The sequence below is a fragment of the Pleurodeles waltl genome, chromosome 7 (genome assembly GCF_031143425.1).
Source record: "Pleurodeles waltl isolate 20211129_DDA chromosome 7, aPleWal1.hap1.20221129, whole genome shotgun sequence".
NCBI classification, from domain to species: domain Eukaryota; kingdom Metazoa; phylum Chordata; class Amphibia; order Caudata; family Salamandridae; genus Pleurodeles; species Pleurodeles waltl.
Window position 1 is genome coordinate 695,062,396 of NC_090446.1, and position 21,026 is coordinate 695,083,421.

At 42.5% G+C, this 21,026-nt stretch overlaps 1 protein-coding gene across 2 annotated transcripts in view; it reads right to left on the bottom strand.

The window, feature by feature from the left end:
- Positions 1-21,026, bottom strand: part of ARHGAP26 (Rho GTPase activating protein 26) — a 1,945,875-nt gene that overhangs the window by 1,334,521 nt on the left and 590,328 nt on the right. For both annotated transcript variants that reach the window (XM_069244698.1, XM_069244699.1), the window contains exon 9: positions 19,664-19,764. In XM_069244698.1, coding sequence (XP_069100799.1) covers positions 19,664-19,764 — 101 coding nt within the window. The remainder of the gene's footprint in view (positions 1-19,663; positions 19,765-21,026) is intronic.

Genomic DNA, 21,026 nt, shown 5'->3' on the forward strand with positions numbered 1-21,026 from the left:
ACAAACAGTTTAAAGTTCAAAGCTGTGACTGCCTGAACATCTCACACGGGATGTGCCATAACAGGATTTAAGCATCATGGCAGAGGCTTTACATGTTCCAAGAAGGATCGTCAAAAACAGCGGCACAATGAAAAATCAGACAGAAACCAAACAGGAAGCGAACCCGCGGTAGGTACAGGGCAACAAAATTATGCAATGAGAAACAGTCTTTTGTCGCAACACAGAACATGTTTAAACTAGTTTATTCACAAAAATTCCAAATACACTATTTACAAACTTTTGGTTCAGTGGGTTTATTGTTGTAATTCTTTGATTTACTCCTTTGTTTTATCTAGGAATAGACTTTTACACTAGTAAGTTCCTTATCCTCTGACTTCAACAGTGTCTCACTCCCCTAATGCATCTCTGTACCCGAACATTGAGCTGCCTGGATTAGCTAATGGCAAACACATTTTGACAATCATAAACTTTCCAACAAGATGGGCTATGGCAGTGCAGTTTGTGCCCCTATGGGAGATGGGTTCATGCTTCAGATGACATGTGCACTTGTAAATATCGATTTGTGTTTCGGAAACCTGAATTGGTATTTCAGAGTGTGAGCTGATACATATGTCTGAATTTTAGATACACAGAACTGGTTTGGGGTGGCTTATTTTGTCAAGTGCAACTCTATGCTGTTCTGCAGACTCAGGCTTTGTGTAGAGTGACTCTCCTCACAGCAGGGTTGTCTCCACCAAGAGTACCCACAAAAGGGGCACAAAGAGATGTGTACTGTCTGCACCCAGGCTATAAACAGCCACAAAGATAGTGATCATGAAAAAGAGTCAAAAGCTGGCCTCACCCAAAGTATCCTTCAAACTCTGAATAACAAAGAATACAGCCCCATCTTTCACTACCACCATCTACCAAAGTGCCTGTGTCAGCTCCTCTCAAGAAAAGGATCTAATGGAGTTTTTATAGGAGCCTTGTCTCCTTTGGCGCCACTTTAGGGTCTAAGTCCGCAACCTCCTGCTTCAGGAATGTCTGCAATACACTCCCACTTCCTGAGAAAATCACATTACCTCTATCTTGTGCACAGGAACAGGCCAGGTGTGTGGCAGGCTTCCAAAATGGAACCCACAGGCCTCCATTTCTGTGCATATATCACACTGGCCACATATACAAACACACACAAACATACACTTAGGATATTAGCACTAGGCATCTTTAGTATCAGTGGCTACTCTGCTGTGAAACTCTTTTCTAATGCAGAAACGTATGGGAAGATCATTAACTGAGAGTTTCTAAAGAAGGCATCTTTCTAAAGACACTGGCAACACCTCCCCCTGGGCACTCTAGAGACCGTGACCAAGCTCGGGATAATCCTGGCTTAGTTTCAAAGGGATGCCCCAGGCTTGTCACACAGCAGGCTTGAGCTCTTAATGTTTAAATGCTGTGTACATTTGGACTCGCATATTTTCGGTGCCTGCCCAAGGCATGGCGCGCTACATGTAAAGGCTCCTTCACCGCACTACATCCTCAGATTGCTGGCTATCTCAGAAAGCCCCCCAGAGTACACCGAAAACCATGCATGAAAACTTGAACCTGACTTCCTTCAGCTTGATTCTTCTCCTTTCTTCAGAGGGACCCTCTATTTACCGTCCATCCTCAGCATGTCTTCCGGAGTATAATCTCCTCTCAGTGTGATGCCAGTCTGCCTTAATCTCTTATTGTAATTCTGCAACTGGCCAACATCTCATTACACACATCACAACCTCTCCTTTGTGAAAACCCTATTCCTGAAACCTTACACTATCTAATCTCCGCCAGCCTTTCTCACAAACTATTCACCTGAAACCACCTAGCTCCACCTAATGATAACACCCAAGTGGTATTAATAGAATCTATCATAAATAAACTGGAGTAAATGCATGTCCTTTTTTGTTGAAAGCACATGACTAATCACAATAATTAACAGTAACCACTGGATGAAACCACTAACCTTGTGTTCCGGAGTAGCGTGCTACTCACCATAAAGTGCTTCAGTGCCTAGGCATGGGTAATAAGCACTTTATAAATACAATTACAATTTCAAACATCCATTGTTCTTTTGGCAAACCTAGGGAGAAACAAATCCATGGCTGCGCGTGCAACCACATTTTCATTGTCCTTGGAAAGTGCACTGAACCCAGACTTCAAATGAGCACCATCCTCTTTTCCTCAACAGCTGGCCTCTTTTTTTTTTTTTTTTTTTAAATTAGCCGTTACAATAGCTAACATTTACCTAAATGTTGAAAGCATGGGCATTTCTTCGTTCTGACTGAGAGTCCTCCCTATTTTTTTTATTTTATTTCAGTAGATTTGTACTGCCGCGATAGCAGCAAGACGTAAATATATTTTATGTGAAAAAAATGACAATATTGCAAGGAAAGGGCTTTTGTTTGGTTAACATTAACTTTTAGTAATTAGCTTTTAGTGCCACGTAGGTCTGTCGGGCTTCCTGAGGAAGGAGTTACGTGGCTCTGAGTGAAGGTAGGATCGAAAATGAGTTATTCTAATGACAGTACCTTTCTTGCTATGTATCACGCTGGTTTGTAAACATCAACCTGTACCATCAGGTGTCTGACACTCGTCAAGAATTTGTATCAGCCATGTGCGAAAACTGTTAAAACATACTATTCATTGAACGCCTTCATATTCATTTCTACAGTGTTCGTTTCACAAAAAAGCGCAATAAGAGGACGACCGGGACTGTGAATCAAGCCGGCCCCGCCAATTTCTCTTCTCGCCACATGGTGAGTTGTTAATAGCCTCCCCATCGTTGCTTGCCAAACAAGGCTGCAGCAGAGGATGTTGCATGCAAGGCTCTGCTCGGCATGCAGCTGGGGCCCGCAGCTCTCTTGGTCTGTCTGGGAATCACCACATGGTGTAGATGCCTATTGAGTAAAGGTCTATAAATCCTGCTGGTCATGTTTTAAAATTCCTGCTGGTCATGTCTTGAGATTCCTGCAGGGCCATACATCATGGAAAAAAAGACACTGACAAAGCCAATAGCTCCCGCATGGTTGAGAGCTACTGCCTTTGCCAATGCTTGTTTGCCACTGCATAGTAGAATTTTATAAAGAGAAATCCATCAGGTGATGGTCCATTTTGCACTACTTTACCCTTCTTTGACCCAGAAAACCCTACAAAGAGCTAAATGTCCATCCAGTGATCCTTAGAACGAGCAATATAGAAACTTGAGGGCATTTTAGGATCCAAATTGAAGTCTCTCTTCTGCCTTAGAGGGATGAGGTGGAGCAAACTATGCTGGAAGAGTGATGGCCTGACACATGAAAAGGAGTACCCACTTTTGTAGAAGGATGCTCAGGTCCTCAAAGCCAACTTATTGGGGAAGAAGGAGGTGTTAAAAAGGGTTTACACGGAGAGCCTGAACTTCACTCACACTTGTAGCCGATGTTATGACAATGAGAAAGACAGTCCCTAAGGTCAGAAGTCTCAAGGGACAACTGTGCAATCGCTCAAACAAGATGCACATCAGGTTTGTGAGGACTAAATTCAAGTCCCACTGTTGAATAAGAAAGGGTTTCAGTGGAAACAAATGTTGCAAACCTTTCAAAAACACATCACAATGGTTGATTTAAAAAACTAAGGCTTATTCTGCCACTGCAAGAAGGCGAAAAAGCCTATAAAGTAGCCCGTGACAGTGCCCAGGGCAAGTCCTTGTTGAGGTAGGGACAGAACAAACAACACTTCAAACAACTTTGTCTGTAAAGGGTCAGTTTGTCTGGTGCTGCACGATTCCACATATTTTTCCCAATAGGTAGCATATACTGTTTCAGTGGAGGGACATCACACCACAGTGATGACATAAACAACCTCAAGGTGCATGTTCAAGAAGGTCAACTGCTGCCATTCAAGCATGGAAATACAAAGTGGGCAGCCTGGGATACAACACCCTGCCCTTGCCCTGCTGCTGCCGGCAGAAGATGCTCCCGGAGCAGTAGCTTGATCAGATGGCAAATGTTCATTTCGGGTACTACACTCTCCTAGCCCAATCAGGTGCCTCTAGGGTGACTTGGAACCAGTCGTTCCTGATCTTCTTCAGAACTTGGGGAAGAGGAGGTACTGGTGGGAAGGCATACACGAGGTCATGGGCTTCACTTTAGATAGAAGGCTTCTGCGAGGAAGAGATGCTTTGGAAACTCAAGCGCACAGAAGTGCTGACATTCCGTGTTCTCAACAGTGATTCTTCCCCTTGCTAGAGGGCTGCCTTTGCCACCTCTGGGTGCATCTGCCATTCGGATCAGTCAGGCAGGTGCAGCTACATTTGTATGCCCTGGTGTTTGAAGATCCTGCCAGGTAGTTCATCAACAGAGAAATCTCTTGGTGGTCCAGCCATTTCCAGATGGGCAAGGCCTTCTGGCACTGGGTCCAGGGACCCACCCTGCTTGCTGCAATTCCACAAAATGGTAATGTTGGCCATGAGCACCTGCACTAGCTTTCCTTTGATGGTGCCCAAGAATGCCTTCAACGCCAAGCTTATCACTTTCAACTCCAACAAGTTGACATGGAGTTGTCTTATCTCCACCTCTTCCAAATGGCCTTCCCAAACATGTGATGCATCTGGGTGGGGTAAGCAGAGGAGCCAGTATCCACAGTCCAGCATCCACCACTGCATATCTTTTATGGTCTCCTCCAAAACCTAGATGCAAAGAGATCTCCCTGATTTGAGCCCACTGGAAATTCAGCTCCCACTACAGAACCTGCGTGTGTTATCTGTAATGTAACACTATCAGGATGCAGGAGGTCAACAATCCCAACAGCCTCAAAGTCATCCAGATCCAGGACAGGGACTGAAACATCGGCTAAGAGCACAAATGTCCTGGTCTTTCTATTCTCGGGGAAAGACACTATATTGTACTGTATCCAGAACAGCTCTGATGAAAGGGAACCTTTGCAAAAAATTCAGGTGTGACTTTGGGTCATTGATGGCGAACCGCACTTTGTTAGGCGGTTTGCCATAGTATGGAGGTGTTTGATATCTGAATGGGACGAGCTTGCTTTCAGCAGCCAGTTGTGAAGGTAGGGAAGACTAGTACCCTGACCACCAATGACATGCTGCAATCATCGCTATCACTTTTCTTAACACCCGAGGCACTGGTTAAGTCCAAAGGAGAACACTGCAAACTGAAAATGCTCATGTTCCACCATGAACCACAGGTAACCCCGTGAGTCTGTAGGATGAAAATAAGGGTCCTGCAGGTCAAATGCCATCACCCATTTTTCCAGGGCAGACAGAACCGGTGCTAGCAGGGGATGGCACCGGAAGCGAATTGGGCAGCAAAGTCAGTGCTGAACCCAATTTAGATCAAAAGGGTAAAGACCGCACTGATGGCAGACTCACCCGTAGATATCCATCTAGAGGCTCCTGCAGTTCTTTGGGGGCAGAAGGCTTGCAAGGGGGAGCTTGTAAAGTGCTGAAGATCTGCAGGATCTCTGATGGGTTCTACTTGCGGCATCATCACTGAGGGACCTGAATTTCAGGGTGCACAGACCAAAGACAAAATCTGCTGCGATTAACATACAGAGCAGGCCAGTGAGGCATGTTGACACCCCTGTGCCCTCGTTAGAGTTTGAGACGGATGGGATTTCTTATTTTTCTTCTTCGACTGCGACAAGGTCCTGCCTTGGAAACGACTTTGGTAATGGAACCTTTCTTTTGAATTTGCAGCTCTGCTCTGTTCCTTCCGGGGTGGTATAATGTCACCTCGGAACCATATGGTACCACCGACTGGCATGTGGGGAGTAATGCTGAAAAAGTGTCAAAATTAATTCTGGCGTGGAACCTGCTGTTAGAAGTATCCAGCAGAAAGATGAGTCCCTTCCTAGTTGTAAATTGCAATGAGATTTATCAGTGGTGCCTGAACAAAACTGAAGTGTGGGTTGGCCTGAGGAAAACTACATGTTCTACCCATAGGTCTTCCCAAACAGGAAGCATTTTTCCATTAAAAAATATAGAACCTGGCCGGTTAGGGGACAAGGGCTGCTTTAAAAAATAATGTTTAAAGTATGTAACTATGAACACAGGGATGCTTATTAACAGCCCTTCCAGACCACAATTCCTGCATCTGTCGCAGGGATTGGAAATAGCAACCAGCTAATTGATATCCATTGAGAAGGTTGTTATATGACCCTTGCCAGTTTGCGAAGCAACCTATTAAACGCCACAAAAAGATAGGCAAGTTGCAAAAAGGTTTTGCTCAATTCGTACCCACTATTTGTGACCTTCCTGAAAGTACATCAGGTCTACAGTCTAGAACATATGTAACAGCCTCTGAAGTAACTTAAACATGACGTGACTGCGGACAGTACCAGTGCTGTTTGGTGAGAAACAGTCAAGAAGCAGGAAGACGCCTAAAGCTGTTCAAGGTAAGAGAATACATCCTTGGATATAGCAACCTGATATAAGTGTCTGATTTCTGTATTTTGCATTGTCGCTGCATTCAGTAATAGCCGTTCAACTATACATATAGTGAAATATCAAAGTAAGTACTTTAAGACAAAGAGGCATACCTGAGCAGTCAAGGAAATTAAAAGGGGGGATTCCACTGTATTGGGATATACATTTTGTAAATTGAAAAGACTTCCTATATGTTTAATAGGAAAAAACATAAGAACTGGTCTTAGGTTACAAACTATTAGGATCTTAGAGGTTTCTGATGTCCCAGGAGTTCCATTTTTTTTAAAATTTCCCCATTCACTCATCACCCCCTCTTTGATCTCTTTCAATGTGACCCATGTGACCACATTCCTTTCATTCTTTGTCACTCTTTCTATTTCTCCTTCATTATCAACAGCAAAGGATGACAACGGAAAGAATTTTATTAAAATTGCTTGCATAACATACTCATACAAGCTTTAGAGCCGGTCCGCTTCATTCATCCGTCTAATGCAACACTGCAGCATACAACATGGGCAATGGTTCAGCCCATTTCTTCCATTGGCCAACTTTACTGTGAGTGACGGCATTCTGTCTTTTCATAGGGAGAACTACCACACATAGTAGTTCCCCTTCAGTGTCGGGCCTACTATAGAAATGTGTAAACACTGACAAAGCCAAAACACTATAATTTAATGCCAGACCTAATGGCTTTGCCAATGCTAATTATTAAATGGTGCATATAATCCATAAAATGAATTCTATTTTTGGCGCTTTCAAATAGGTGTTCCCATTTTGAAAAGCCCGTCATTTTAATTTATGGAACTGGGACTGATGAAAAGCTTTGTCTGCTCTGTCAAGATTTAAAACTGGGGCCTTCAAGTAACACACGTATCTCATCTCTACACTAGAAGTCCTCAAAAAATAGAGCCACAGCTCACTTCTCTGCTCCCTTCGTTTATCACCTGTGGGACCATGGTCAGTAAAAGTAGACTTGGTCACCAGTGCAAGATACTGTCATCACAAGCACTATAACATACTGTCCTGATTTTGCTAAAAAAGGGGCAAACTCCAAAATGGCCCCCACATCTCAGTAGGTTTCACAGATAGCAGAGCTCAGTTGCCTGTCTGTACTTCACACCTTTGGAATATCATTTATACACTGGAACTCCTTGTAGCATTTCTTTTTACCTGCAGTCTCGGACCATTAAAAGAACATAGAAATTATAAGTACACTTAATGCAATAGGGAAGTGATCTAACCGAGTGCTGTTCATGTCTGTCTAAAAATGACAGCTATCTTCTCTAGAAGCCTCTTCAGACAGCCAATCACTATGAAATGGCCTTTTCGGCAAATGTAGGTGGAGAAAGGTTAGAGATCCGGAACCAAAGTCAATCTGAATGCAAAAGGCCATTTTCGAACCATATGCCATCGAACTATTCGATCAAAACCAGATGTTAATCTAAGTAAATCAATGGAACTGTTCAGACAGAATTTATGAGGCACATTTTCGTTCTATTAATTTAGCACACATGCCCCCGATGCATTGCTCTTCAGGCTCTTCTGAGCATGCCGTGCTTGATCGATGTGGGACACTGGTATTGCCGACTTTGATCTCTCTCTGCGGGAGATAGAAGCCATTTCCTCCAGGGTGGGATTCTGCGGGGTGACCCATGCTGTCAAGATGTCCACCTACATCCAGGGGATGTTTTCCGAACACTCTGTCCCCTTTAGAGATTATGGCATCATCTTCAAGTCAGCTTCAGTGATGTCATACAAAAGGGTGCAGACGGTGTACATATATGTTATGAGGTATTTGCACTGGGCAAACCTAGCCAGAGGTAGTGGATCGTTGGAGGCGGCCAAAGGGAAAGACACAGTGAATGTGCGTCTGGAGGGGAAGCTGGTTCTTAGAGTGATGGTGTTGCTGTGCCATAATGTATGTGCGTTACCATTTCTACGGCAAGACTGCTTTTGAAATATTGTTTTACAACATTTCTGGGCAAGCCAGAGATCTCTCTTAGCAGAGCCATCAAGCTACATCTTCCTTTGCGCTTAATATTTGAAATGATAACAGAGGCACAAGAGTTGTCTAAGATTTCCGCAGTGATGCTCTCTTTACGAAACATTAAGCACAAATCACTTACAAAGATCATTATACAAATAACTGAACTAATATTACGTCTGACTATTACTCTTGCCAGGGTTAATATCTGTCCTGGGCCGTGACCGGACAACAGTACTGCGTGTGAAGAGCTTTGCACTTATGGAATTCTGTACACCCTACAGACCCTCGTCCTACTTGCGCTCAGAATTGCAACACAAACTCTTCGCCAAACAATCACTGGTATTTTTTCATTTATTTAAAAGTAGTGCCATATCACCCTGTCGTACTGGATAACTTTACAAAAACAAGCGTTTCAGTTCAGGTGAGATGGAGCAAATGAGATGAATAAACCTCTCAGAACGAAGGAAGATCACGGAGAGAGCACTGAACATCAGTCAAGCTACCCGTGATCGCTGAAATTAACGCTGTGGGGCGATGAAGTAAGAGGGTTAAGTTTGGGCGAAGGACTGTAGAAAGGACACGTTTTTACGTGAAGAAGAAAACGTCAGAGACGAGGCGATTCAAGGAGACCATACCCGCGCCTTACAGCAGCAGCTGAAAAAGCTTAGACCAAAGTTTTGAATTTCTTAAAGAGGGTGCTGGAGTCTCAAAGAACATTTTTGCTGCTGCGTGGGGGGGTCTGGAGGAGGTCAAGGGGCACCACTAACAGGAAGCTGAACAGAGTGATGAAGGTATCAGGAAGGTCCTACACAAAGAGATCAGGGGACTGCTGCAGGCCCCCCTCTTGTAATGGTCCAGTGCAGTCTATGAACTGCAGTGGAAGGGAAGGGAAGCCCGACACTTGTTACAGATGCCTTTCTCCGTTTGGGACTGCACGAACTAAATACGTTGCAGACTATTATATAGAGCTTCCCTATTTTAACATGTATAGCTGTTAACATTGTTCTTGTTATTCTTCTTTACATTTTTCAGATAAACTCAATCAGCCACCTAGAAACTTGCCAACCCGCGCCCCTCCCTCGAAGCACTGTTGTCAGAGCTGTGACAGCAGTGAAACCAGTGTTGCAGGGTACTGGGAACCAAAGCTTTGGTGGGCAAGGGGGTTGCCACATAAAAAACATCTCACAAAGGGCTTCTTTTTGTAGCAGGAAGAAACAGGATTGGTTGATTTGCCAATGTGAACTTTAAATTTAAGTGAAGATTTTAGAATGAGGTTGAGTGACTATGAAGAAAGGGGAACGCCTCACCTTGGGAGAAAAAAACAAGTATTTCTTTCGTAGCAGGGTGCAGGGAAAAGAGGAGAGAAGACAAGGAATTTAGAAAGGATACAAAGAAGACATCCAGTTCTGGACGCAGCTGCTGTTACCCACTACGATACATAGATACTTTAGTATAGATTTGGGTCGGCAAACTGGTGAATGAAAACATCTGTTGCATCAAGAGGGCTCCAAGAGGCTCCTTGTAGATGCTGGAGTGATCCTTATAAGCTCTGTTAGACTTTTCATCCTTTGCGTGGTCTCCCTTAACTTTTTGCCTCTGTTTCCCAGGTTGTTTATGTGTGCTGGACTCTGATTTTGCTGTTTTTGTTACTCTGGGCACTTTACCACTGCTAAAGTGCAAGTGCTCCCTCACAAAATGTGTATGTAATTGGCTTATCCATGATTGGCATATATGATTTATTATTAAGTCCCTAGTACAGTGCACTAGAGGTACCCAGGGCCTGTAAATCAAATGTTACTAGTGGGCCTGCAGCAATGGTTGTGCCACCCACATAAGTAGCTCTTTAATCATGTATCAGACCTGCCATTGAAGTGCCTGTGGGTGCAGTCTTAACTGTAAGTTCGACTTGGCAAGTGTACCCACTTGCCAGGCCTAAACCTTCTCTTTTCTTACATGTCAGACACCTCTAAGGTAGGCCCTAGGTAGCCCCAAGGGCAGGGTGCAGTGTATGGTTAAGGTAGGACATATTGTAATACGTTTTATATGTCCTAACAGTGAAATATTGCTAAATTCGTATTTCACTGTTGCAAGGCCTGTCCCTCTCATAGGTTAACATGGGGGCTACCTTTAAATATGATTAAAGTGTAGATTCCCTTTGGGAGCGGATGGGCATGTGGAGTTTGGGGTCTCTGAGCTCACAATTTAAAAATACATCTTTTAGTAAAGTTGATTTTGAAATTGTGTGTTTGAAAATGCCACTTTTAGAAAGTGAGCATTTTCTTGTTTATACCATTTCTGTGACTCTGCCTGTTTGTGGATTCCCTGTCTGGGTCTTTTTGACAGTTGGGCTGGTTGCACCTCACACTAGACAGTGACACTAAGGGAGCTGGGGTGTAGTCTTATACCATTTCAGTGACTCTGCCTGTTTGTGGATTCCCTGTCTGGGTCTTTTTGACAGTTGGGCTGGTTGCACCTCACACTAGACAGTGACACAAAGGGAGCTGGGGTGTAGTCTGCATTTCCTGATGAGCCATCTGTGCTAGGAGGGAGTGGAGGAGTGGTCACTTACACCTGAAAGGGCTGTGCCTGCTCTCACACAATGCAGTCTCCAACCCCCTGGTGAGTGTCTGGGGCCTGGCCTGAGCAAGGCAGGATTTCACATTCAAAAGAGACTTTACTTTGAAGTACGCATACTTCAAAGGAGAAATTGGGTATAAGAAGGGCACTCAAAACCATAGACTTTAGAACACTTCTGGAAACCAAGAGCAACCTCTGCCTGGAGAAGAGCTGAAGAGCTGAGGAAGAAGAGGTGCCTTGCCTGTGACTGTGCTTTGTGGAGCTATCCTGCAGTTGCTGCTTCTGCCAGAGTAAGAGGGCAAAGACTGGACTTTGTGTGCCTTCCATCTTGTGAAGATCTCCAAGGGCTTGATTTAGAGCTTGCCTCCTGTTATTTGAAGTCTCAGGAACAGCAAATACTTCTCTCTACCAGCACCTGGAGTCTCTGGCGAGACTCCTACTCTGCCCTGTGGTGCCAATCCAGTTCCTCGGACCATGAAAGGAGAAGCTGGCAGCCTAAGAGGAAGAAATCCACACACAGAGCGCAGTGCGGGGAAAAGATTGACGCAACTCCGATCTGTGTCTGGGAAACTGACACGCCGGCGGCTTCACGGCTGAAAATCGGCACACGCCTTTAACGCGACTGAAGAATCGACGCACTGAGCTGGAGAAACTACGTGCAGCATCACTGACTGAGGCTGGGAGATCGCAACCCGCGCTGCGTAGTTTTCGGATCATCGTGCGGCTGGAATTCCGGCGCAACCACCGCTGGGCGTGTAAAACACAACGCAAGGCCTGCCTGGACCCGAGACTGCTGACGGATCTACGCATCGCTGTCATGCGGAGAGAAGAAACAATGCGCTCGACCCGACGAAAGGAGAAACGACGCAAGGTCTCGCTCGTGAGTGAAATCGGCGCATCTCAAGCCCTTTTTGACGCACACTCGCCCGTGCTGGGTTATTTTTGCACACCCAAGGTACATTTCCACACTAACAGTGTTAGTGTATGATTAAAACTACATGAAGACTCTCTTTGAATTTGTAGTGATAACTTGACTTCAGTATTGTGGATTTTTTTCGTTTTGGTCTTGTTTTGTTCCGATAAATATTTCCTATTTTTCTAAACCTGTGTTCTGACATTTTGTAGTGTTTTCATTAAGTTTCTGTGTGTGTTGGTACAAATACTTTACACCTAGCACTCTGAAGTTAAGCCTCTGCTCATGTCAAGCTACCACGGGGGTAAGCAGGGGTTAGCTGAGGGTGATTCTCTTTTAACCGGACTAGAGTGTGGGTGCTTGCTTGGACAGGGGGTAACCTGACTGCCAACCAAAGACCCCATTTCTAACAAGCTCGAACCCTGGGGCAATCCTTGCGTCTCAAAACAATCACTGATATTTTTTCATTTATTTGAAGTATTTAAGTACTGCTATATCATTCTAGGGTATCTGACATCTTTAAGAAATAGCCATTTCAACTTAATGTAGACATAACATACATGAATACATGTGTTGAGCGGTGTAGCTTAAAAATTCTATCTAAAAGAAGGGGTGCTCATTCCAAAAGGAAAGATGAGAACCACTCAAGGGTCTTTCCTTCAATAACCCACAGAAATGGATAACGGGGAACTTAAGTCCTGCAGTTAGCCGGCTGGAAACCTAATGATAATAATCAGACAGGCACCATCAGTACTAATCATGAACAGAGCGGCAGCTGCCTCAATACTGTAGGTGCCAGACTGATAATAGCAAAGAGAACTGAGCTAGAGTTGTGGTATTCAATGAGTTCAAGCCACCACTACTAACTTCTACACCTGAGGATACTCCTGCCATACATTACACTGTGGTGATGTTTTAATAGGACACAGAGTGCGAGCCCTCTCGCTTACATGAAAGTAGACAGTCAGAGTCATTTATCTTACTTGTCTACTACACAGTTGTGGGCTGCTGCTTACCTTTTCATCAACAATACCGCTCAAAGCCACAGGCTGCATTGCTCTGGAGGTGCAGTGCCCATGCAGTCTGCCTGGCAGGCAGGAGCCTAGGCACTCTTCACCTTGGTGGAGAACATGAGGGTCGAGTCCTTTCCCTGACATTCACAGCTGGCTCTTCGTGATGTCAACGCGTTAAGCGGGCAAAGTCTCCGAAATGCCACATGCAGCTCATTAGTTATTTTGTGTTTTTGTTGTGGTGCTATAACAATGATTGTCAGAAAATAACATGCATAAAATCATTTAGTTTTCCAATAAACATGCAAAAAAATAATCCCAGCAATGTTATCTCTGTTAGGAGGGGATTCCATGCAGTTGTATTAGTTTGCTAGAGTTTTTCAAGGCAAGATGGTGAGCTATTACTTCCTGTTTCTTGTAGCAAGCACTTCTTGGATATTCCTATATAAAGGGGCCAGAAAAGGTTCAACTTGCATCATGATTGCTTCCATGCCTGTTGCCCACTCGTTGGTTTCAGCCTTGAACTCGCCTTAGGGACTTCAGCTCATCTTGTTGCCTGGCCTGTTAGGTTTGAAGGTTTTTTTTTAGCTTCAGATTTTACCCTTCTTCCATAATTTTCCTTTAGCTTCACCTCTTAGATTTGTTACTTCCTAGAGCCTGAAATTGTGGCTCAAGGTAGCAGTCCCTAACTTCACATCACGAAGCACCTGAAGCTGTTATTCGGAAGGCTAGCCCTTAACAACCGTTCATATCAAGTATTCTGTGAAACCAAAATAAGCCTTCACTAACTTGGCTGAGGAGCAGACTAATATGTACATGAAATTCCTGGTACTGTCTTCACATATAGTGGAATCACTCCACTGGCAATAAATGTCATAGGCCAGATCGTTTTGGAACAAAAATGATTAATGTGTGAGCCCCATGTGTCAGTACCAGCATTCTATGCAATGTGTTCCTTTCAGAAACATTTAAGTTACAACTTGCAAGGTAAATGTATTTTCATTGATGGTATAATTGCATGTACTTAAAAGCGTGGTTGTAGCACAGAGATAATACCACATTGTGTGGATTTAACACTGTCTGCCCCAAGAGCAGAATTTCATTTTTCACTCTGAGGGACACAAACTATTTTAGTGTTAGACTATATTGGCTACTGGGACTCATTCTTCTACCACTGACTGATATGCCAATCTTCGAGCTACCTGCGAGGAGGTAGGCCAAACATAAAGGGTAAAACCCAGTGCACACGACAAACTGCCTGCGGACTTAACAAACCCAGAAATTGTATTCCACTTGATCACTCCGACATTTCAAATCAGATCACGACCAAAATGAAGACATTACTGTACAAGCATGAGGGTGTAAATGTTTGGACTCTGCACTGACTGCTGAAATGCCAATTGGACACAGTAGATGAGTTCTGCACTCTCTGTCGACACCAGGATGCACACGAGTAGAGTTCACAAGGCATATCAGATGTCACGGCAGAAATTCAACATCAGGAACACAAGGAAACACAGAGATCTTCAAGGGCAAGTTGGTGGTCTGAGAATGCTGATTGTCCGAGCGTGGAGAGGATAAAAAACACAAGGACGCTGGATAATAAGGGGCACACTAGAAATGCTGGATAATGGGGGGTGGGAACTTGGAAACTGCAAAACCACAATGCAATTTAAAAAAAACTGGTTATAACCCACAAAAATACATTAAAGAGTACAAATGCCATGGACATGCATTATCTCTTTACCGCTTTTACACGTCTTATCTGTGTAGACAAACTCCTAGGACTTTTCAGTTGTCTCACAAGGAACAGTCCCAGCCATGAAAAATTCCAAGGCCTACATTCAGTGCTCTCCACCACTGAACAAATATGCCCTCTTCATACACAATACACTTAGATGAAACACAAGGCACATCTAATGTTTTAACACTTGGAAGGTTTCCTGAGATGGCTAGGAGTCGGATGGCCGGATGGATTTAAAAATGAATGGATGATGCTACAGGCCTGATATTCTGTTTTAATTTGGATATTTAAGTGCAGTGAAAGGTACTTCTTTCTCATTTAAAGTATTTGGAGGAAACTGCAGATCAGGATCACGATTGACTGAGCAGAAAACAATACTGTAGAGGTTGGAGATAATTTTTAGTGTGCTCGAAAGAGGAAACAGGAAAGGCCGGCTTCGAGTAAGCCAAATCTGCAATTTGGAAATTATTTCAGGGACTTCTTACTTAAAGGAAAAGGTGAAGGTGAAGGTGAAGGGGAGTGACAAACAAAACGGACTGAGCGACAGCTAAACCATTCAAGAGTGATAATGCTGGTAAAAGAGTAAAGGGATTTGATGAATTCAAGTGTGTGATTATGATAGCGGATAAAAAGGCATGAGTTGAGGGCAGCTGAGAAGAGTAAAATAGAGATACAAAATAAAGTATCAATACCAGAGTGTTTACGTTTTTGTTTGGACAGTTCTGAACATGAAAAGTAACAGGAAAAGCAAGTCTTTACTTTTAAATTCTTTGATGTACCGGAATAGTGAGAACATCCATTACAATGGGTGGGTTTTGTAGATTAACAAGTTTGCACGCGAGGCAATAAATCAATTTTAATCTAGCTTCAATGAGTGTTTAGTGTAAGTCTTTCAGTATAGGAGAGATGAGCTCAAATTTCTTAGCCCATGTTAAAGAGTCTGGCTTTGAAGCAGAAAGATGCTTTGATATAGCAAATGATGATTGTGGCAAACCAGCTGATGCATAGCTGCCATGTTTTTTAGCTTGCAAACGTGGCGATATACTAGGATAAAAAAGACTGCAAGTCCCAGAATTCTAAGAAAGTAACTGGACTAAGCAGCCACGCATGGAAATGGGAAACTTGACAGCTAAGTTTATGATGCAATACCAAAGGCAAACCTAAAAATGACAAGGGCCTATATGCTGCTGTTCCCAGATATGTGGGGTATATTAAGTACATGGCATTTTTAAGTGAACACAGAAAGTAGTTTTCAGCTTTGTGTACGTAGCTGATGAGAGGTTCAAAAGAGAGGACGGAATGTACAGTAAAGACTAGTTATTTTACAGAGAAGGAAATGGAGGGGAACCTTCAATCTATCTCATCAATGAAAGTGGGATCAAATATGATTTGTTCCTGGGCAGGATGACAAGAAATGCACTTTTGGAAAAAAAATTAAAACCATAACAAATACAAACTGTGTACGCAAAAAGCATTTCACACCAGGACAATTATTACATAATAACATGACCAATACTTTGTAACTGGCAATCGTTATTCATCAGTCGGTGGTGTCTCAGAACATAGTTCATCAGATGTTGTTGTCTTAGTTTCCATCCGAGTCTTCATCAGCGGATAGTAAGTGATATAAGCCATTGTATATCAATATGTCTTCTTATGCCTTTAAATATGTTCAGAACCTGCCAAATCTCAACTTCTTCCCTAACAGCTATTCCATCATGTCCCTCCTGCATCCCTCGTAAGAAAGACCTGTGTCTTGTAACCAATGTATAATTATTGGTCATTTAACACCAATTGAGCTTTCATGTTCTTAGTTTTCTCATGTCAGAAAGTAGGATGAGTGTTTGACTGAGGACCACTTCACAGAGTTGTATTTCATTTGCATACTGAAGATTTGAAACCCCCTACCACTCACGTAAAGAAATAAGTAGCTCAACATATAAGCTATAAAGTGTAGGTGCCCATATTGATCTATAAATGAGACCTTAAGGTATTTGAGTGCTTTATAAAGTGAGCTTCATAATGTTTACCAGCTGATGACAAAGGATTTATATCAGCTTAGAACTAGTCCATAGAAACCCATGCAGTGCTCAAGCAATGACTTAAGTCTCTGATGTTCAACTGTGTCAAATGCCACTAAGAGATAAGGAGGCAGGAATCTCTTCAATCAAAGATGAAGTGAATGTCACCTAAATCTTTACGGTGGCTGTTCCAATGCAGTAGCTGGTATGACTAAGTGACTGATAATCTACTAATTAGTAAACTGTTGATAAAAGAAGTTAATTGGCTATTGCTAGATCAATGAATTGTCCATGTGTGGTAGGTTTGGATCGACATGAAGTTGGCCAGAACATTTTGGCCGAGGTTTGTTTTTAGGAATCAGTCTCATTTGGTCAGTCTTCAACAGATCAGCAAATGAGCTCTCAGATAGTGAAGCAACGAATATAGCACATCAGGGAATTTCAAAAAGATGAAAGCAGGGCCTCTATGATGGCGGCTAGGAAGACATCAAATGAAGGGTTAGTGGGCTTGAAGTATTTACAATCGTGAATAATGTGTTTCTACTCATTGGAGTGATGGCTTTGATCGTTCCTGTAACATGACAAAGACATTGCATTTAGCTACACAAAAAGGCAATGAAATTGTTTGAATGTGACTGAATAATGTTTTGGCGGGATTAGAAGAGATATTTATCTTGCATTGTATTAAACTCGCCGTTTGTGATGAGAATCAATTACTCAGTTTTTTCCTACAGATTTTAGCTCGGTGCGAAGAATGGGTTACTCTTATTTTTGCAAACAGTTTCTAGTACCAGAAACTATTTCTAGTATCAGAAATATCTGTCTTTACTTTCTGCATAAAGACAGTTGACTCAGGTTGTCTAACGTAGTCATTCTTTTAGCTGGAGTGGGGTTAATGTGTCTATTGTCGACTGAATGATGATGATGATGTACCCTCTTTTAGAGTGAAGGTGATGTTGGTCTTTGTATCCAGTTGCTTGAAACATCTTTGTAGGAAGTTTTGCAAAGCTACATACATTTCTTTAGTAATCATATCCAGATTTTTGTGAGATGCACTGTGGGGGTTGATAGGGCGGTGGTGGGTAGTGTCAGTTAAGGGATAAGGAAACAGCAGACCACACAGCTTCAAAGGAGGCAATTAATGTCAGTCTGGGGACTAATGATGAGATGGATAGTGTAGGGAGGGACGAGTGTTGGGAGTGACGTAGATGGAGAAAAATGCTTCAAAAATAATCAATAGGGGTGAGAAGGAGTAGGCCCAGGATAGATTGAGAACATTTGGTGCTTGGAACCAGTGTTCTTCAGATGTAGATTAAAGGAAGATATGAATGGAGGGCCCAACTGTCCCTAGAAAAGGTAAACCATTATCCACCCACATTAAAACCAGGCCTACTTTTACAACACAGTGATAGCTTTCTTTAATGTTAGGATCAGGACATGTGTATGACTGTTCCAAAAGGTCTTTGAGGTCTAATGTAAAAATGCTTCCATAAACTCAATCGTACATCAGTTATTTGAGGAAACAAACTGTAGTGCTAATGGCAAGCACCTTTGTGTTATGTTGTGTTAACTGGTACTTTAGTGTACTGCCGGAGGTCTACACTTGTGTTGAGGAATTACAACTAGAGGACGGAAGTAGAAAATCACACTTTACCCAGATTCCTATTCTGCTGATCTCCTGGATCCTCTCATGTTCTTGGTTGTGCTGTATGTTGTTAATGGGAGGCAGTAACCTGCAACATTTCCTAAACATTATTTTGTTGAGAGATTTCTGAAGAGGTACCTACTTTGTTTTGTTCAGGACATGAAGTGATGAAGGAAGCAAGCCAAACTACAGTATGCTGTCACTTACACCGCCTTCATATGCTTAACCCTTGATGTCAGTACTGCAACACAGAACAGTTATGCTGTTTACAAATCAGTGGAGAGAAAAACGTTATATTGGCATTTTCATCATGTAAAGTTAATGATATCAAGATTGTTTCAAAATCATTCTAACTAAAATGTATTTTTTTTAAAAGGACGTTCTCATGGAAAGAGTGAAAAGCTGCCCAATTCTGCATCTTTTCCTATGTCAAGGCCTCAATATGTATTTTCTACAAAGGCCTCCTTCTTCAAACAAAATGTATAGCTGGCCCTAAAATAAGATACCATTGTTAGTTTGGTAATTTTATGCGTCTGTTCAACAATAGCTGCTTTGAGAGGAGTGTGATGGATTGAAATCGTTCCCATACCCTCCTACAATTGTCCTTGCAACTACTACTTATTACCAAGTTATTTTTTTAGCAATAAAGTAAATAGCATTTTGCTAAAGCCTTTTTTCCTGTGTAGTGCACTTTATACGGGATGTTGTGCTGGAGAAAGAAAGACTATTTACCGAAAACAAAGATTCACCAGATTAAGTATTCTGATTACAATTTAACGTTCCCAGCCCACTGCTCAGGTAGCAAATATTATTTATTTTCTGTTCTTTGTAGAACAACATTTGAAATTGCCAGGGCGAGGGGGGGAGAGCGCTGTTTTTTCTTCTGTATGAAATTAACGAATACTGAGCGACGGCGCCCCCTTTGCAACAGCGATCCTGCAGCTCCGAAGGTTGGGAAACAAAAACAACCGGACACTCCCAACAATCAGCCTGGTGACCTTTCCCACAGACAGGCTTTCATTCTCTATCTTACCTCTGCGATTTTCTTGAAATTATTTGAAAGTGCATTTCCACAAATTTTGTTCTTACAAAATGTAGAAATTTAAGAAATGGCTTTCTAATATTTATCTGGGGTGTTTGGTGGCATGAGCAATTAGCGCCAGATAGTTTCTTGAAACATGAACTGCCATTTTGCCATTAATGTAACTGGTCTACACGCTTCTTTCAATATGTTTTTTGGGTGTAACATCTAACATCATCTAAAACAATTCAAGAAATACAGTTTCGGAGCGAGCTATACCTCAGCATTATCCGAAAAACTCACCACTTTTCCCCCTGACTTCTGATCAAAAGCCACCATACTGATCCGTTTTGAGTCTCTCTGGTAAGTGCAGTAATGTTTGACCCACGAAGTCCCAAAGTGTCCTGAAACAAAGCCACAGCAACAAGGCGTCAATGGCATGTATATGCTTAACAAATAAGAGTTATGCAAAGTTATCAAAGGAAAGTAATATTTTTTTGGAAAGGAAACCCAACTGCAGCACAAGCCTACCACAAATGTACTGCTCACGACTAATGATTCACTATTATGATCAAAAACCGATAAAAGATACTTCAAACATATTTTCAAATGTAAATCTAGTGCAACATGTACTGATTTTATATATTTCCAATGACATTTTATAAAATAAGATATGAATACATCACAAAAGGGAGCGGCAGGTGGCGTCCAGTTCCACAGAATTTGCATCTAGAGCAGCATACTGACTCACTAGCCGGAGACAGCCATTGCTCTAAGGGAAATAGTCACCGGTGACGGAACAGGACATGCTTACTCAAAATCTGCAAGTGAATACGAAAACTACTTCTCACTACACACTATTATTCTTTCAAGAAACATAGAAATTGTCTATTAAATAAAGAATTCAAAATCCAAGTCATACGAATGCTGTTATTCAATGTAGTTTTCTTATGAGGTCTGGTGTAAGAATAAGAATATCTTCCCTCATGTAACCCCAGTCATCTGCCAGTTCAGTTACAATTTCACTTGGAGTACACATTGACACAGCTCACTGAAGAGTACTGTCCTTTGACCCTAGGAGACTGGAGGAACACTTTAGCAATAGAAAAAACGTTTTTTCACCACGTGTTTTAAGAAGGTTTCTGTGTTGCAGTATTCTCTGAGGGTCAACATCCTCCTCCGCCGCCACGATATTTGTTGACATTTTCTCCTTTGTGCTTATTGCACCCTTAGCAAAGCCCTGTCTCCCTGGACCAGTGCTAAGATGCTGAGCATTTACATTGCCCCTCTCTGGGCCTGTAGATCGCTACCAGTCTCCAGGTCCTTTTCTGTGCACCCTGAGCTGTCTTGTTTATTGAAGTACCCGTGTACTTCTCAATATGGTATTTCATTCATCTTCATTCTCTAGAAATGAATATGCTTGAAGATACCAGTACACAATGTGTTCACTAACCTTAAAACCACAAGTACTGCTCAAGTGAAATATCTCGTTAGATTTCGATACGTGAAGGCACTTGCCCTGCCTTACAATTTCAACTATAGTCACTGGGATGTGGCCAAACGTCAGGAGGAATGTTACTGTGGTACAAAGAGGCACTTATATAAGCCACCCCTGAAGAGAGATGTTGCATAAAACTAAAGCCACATTTGGAGGACCTGTACCCCA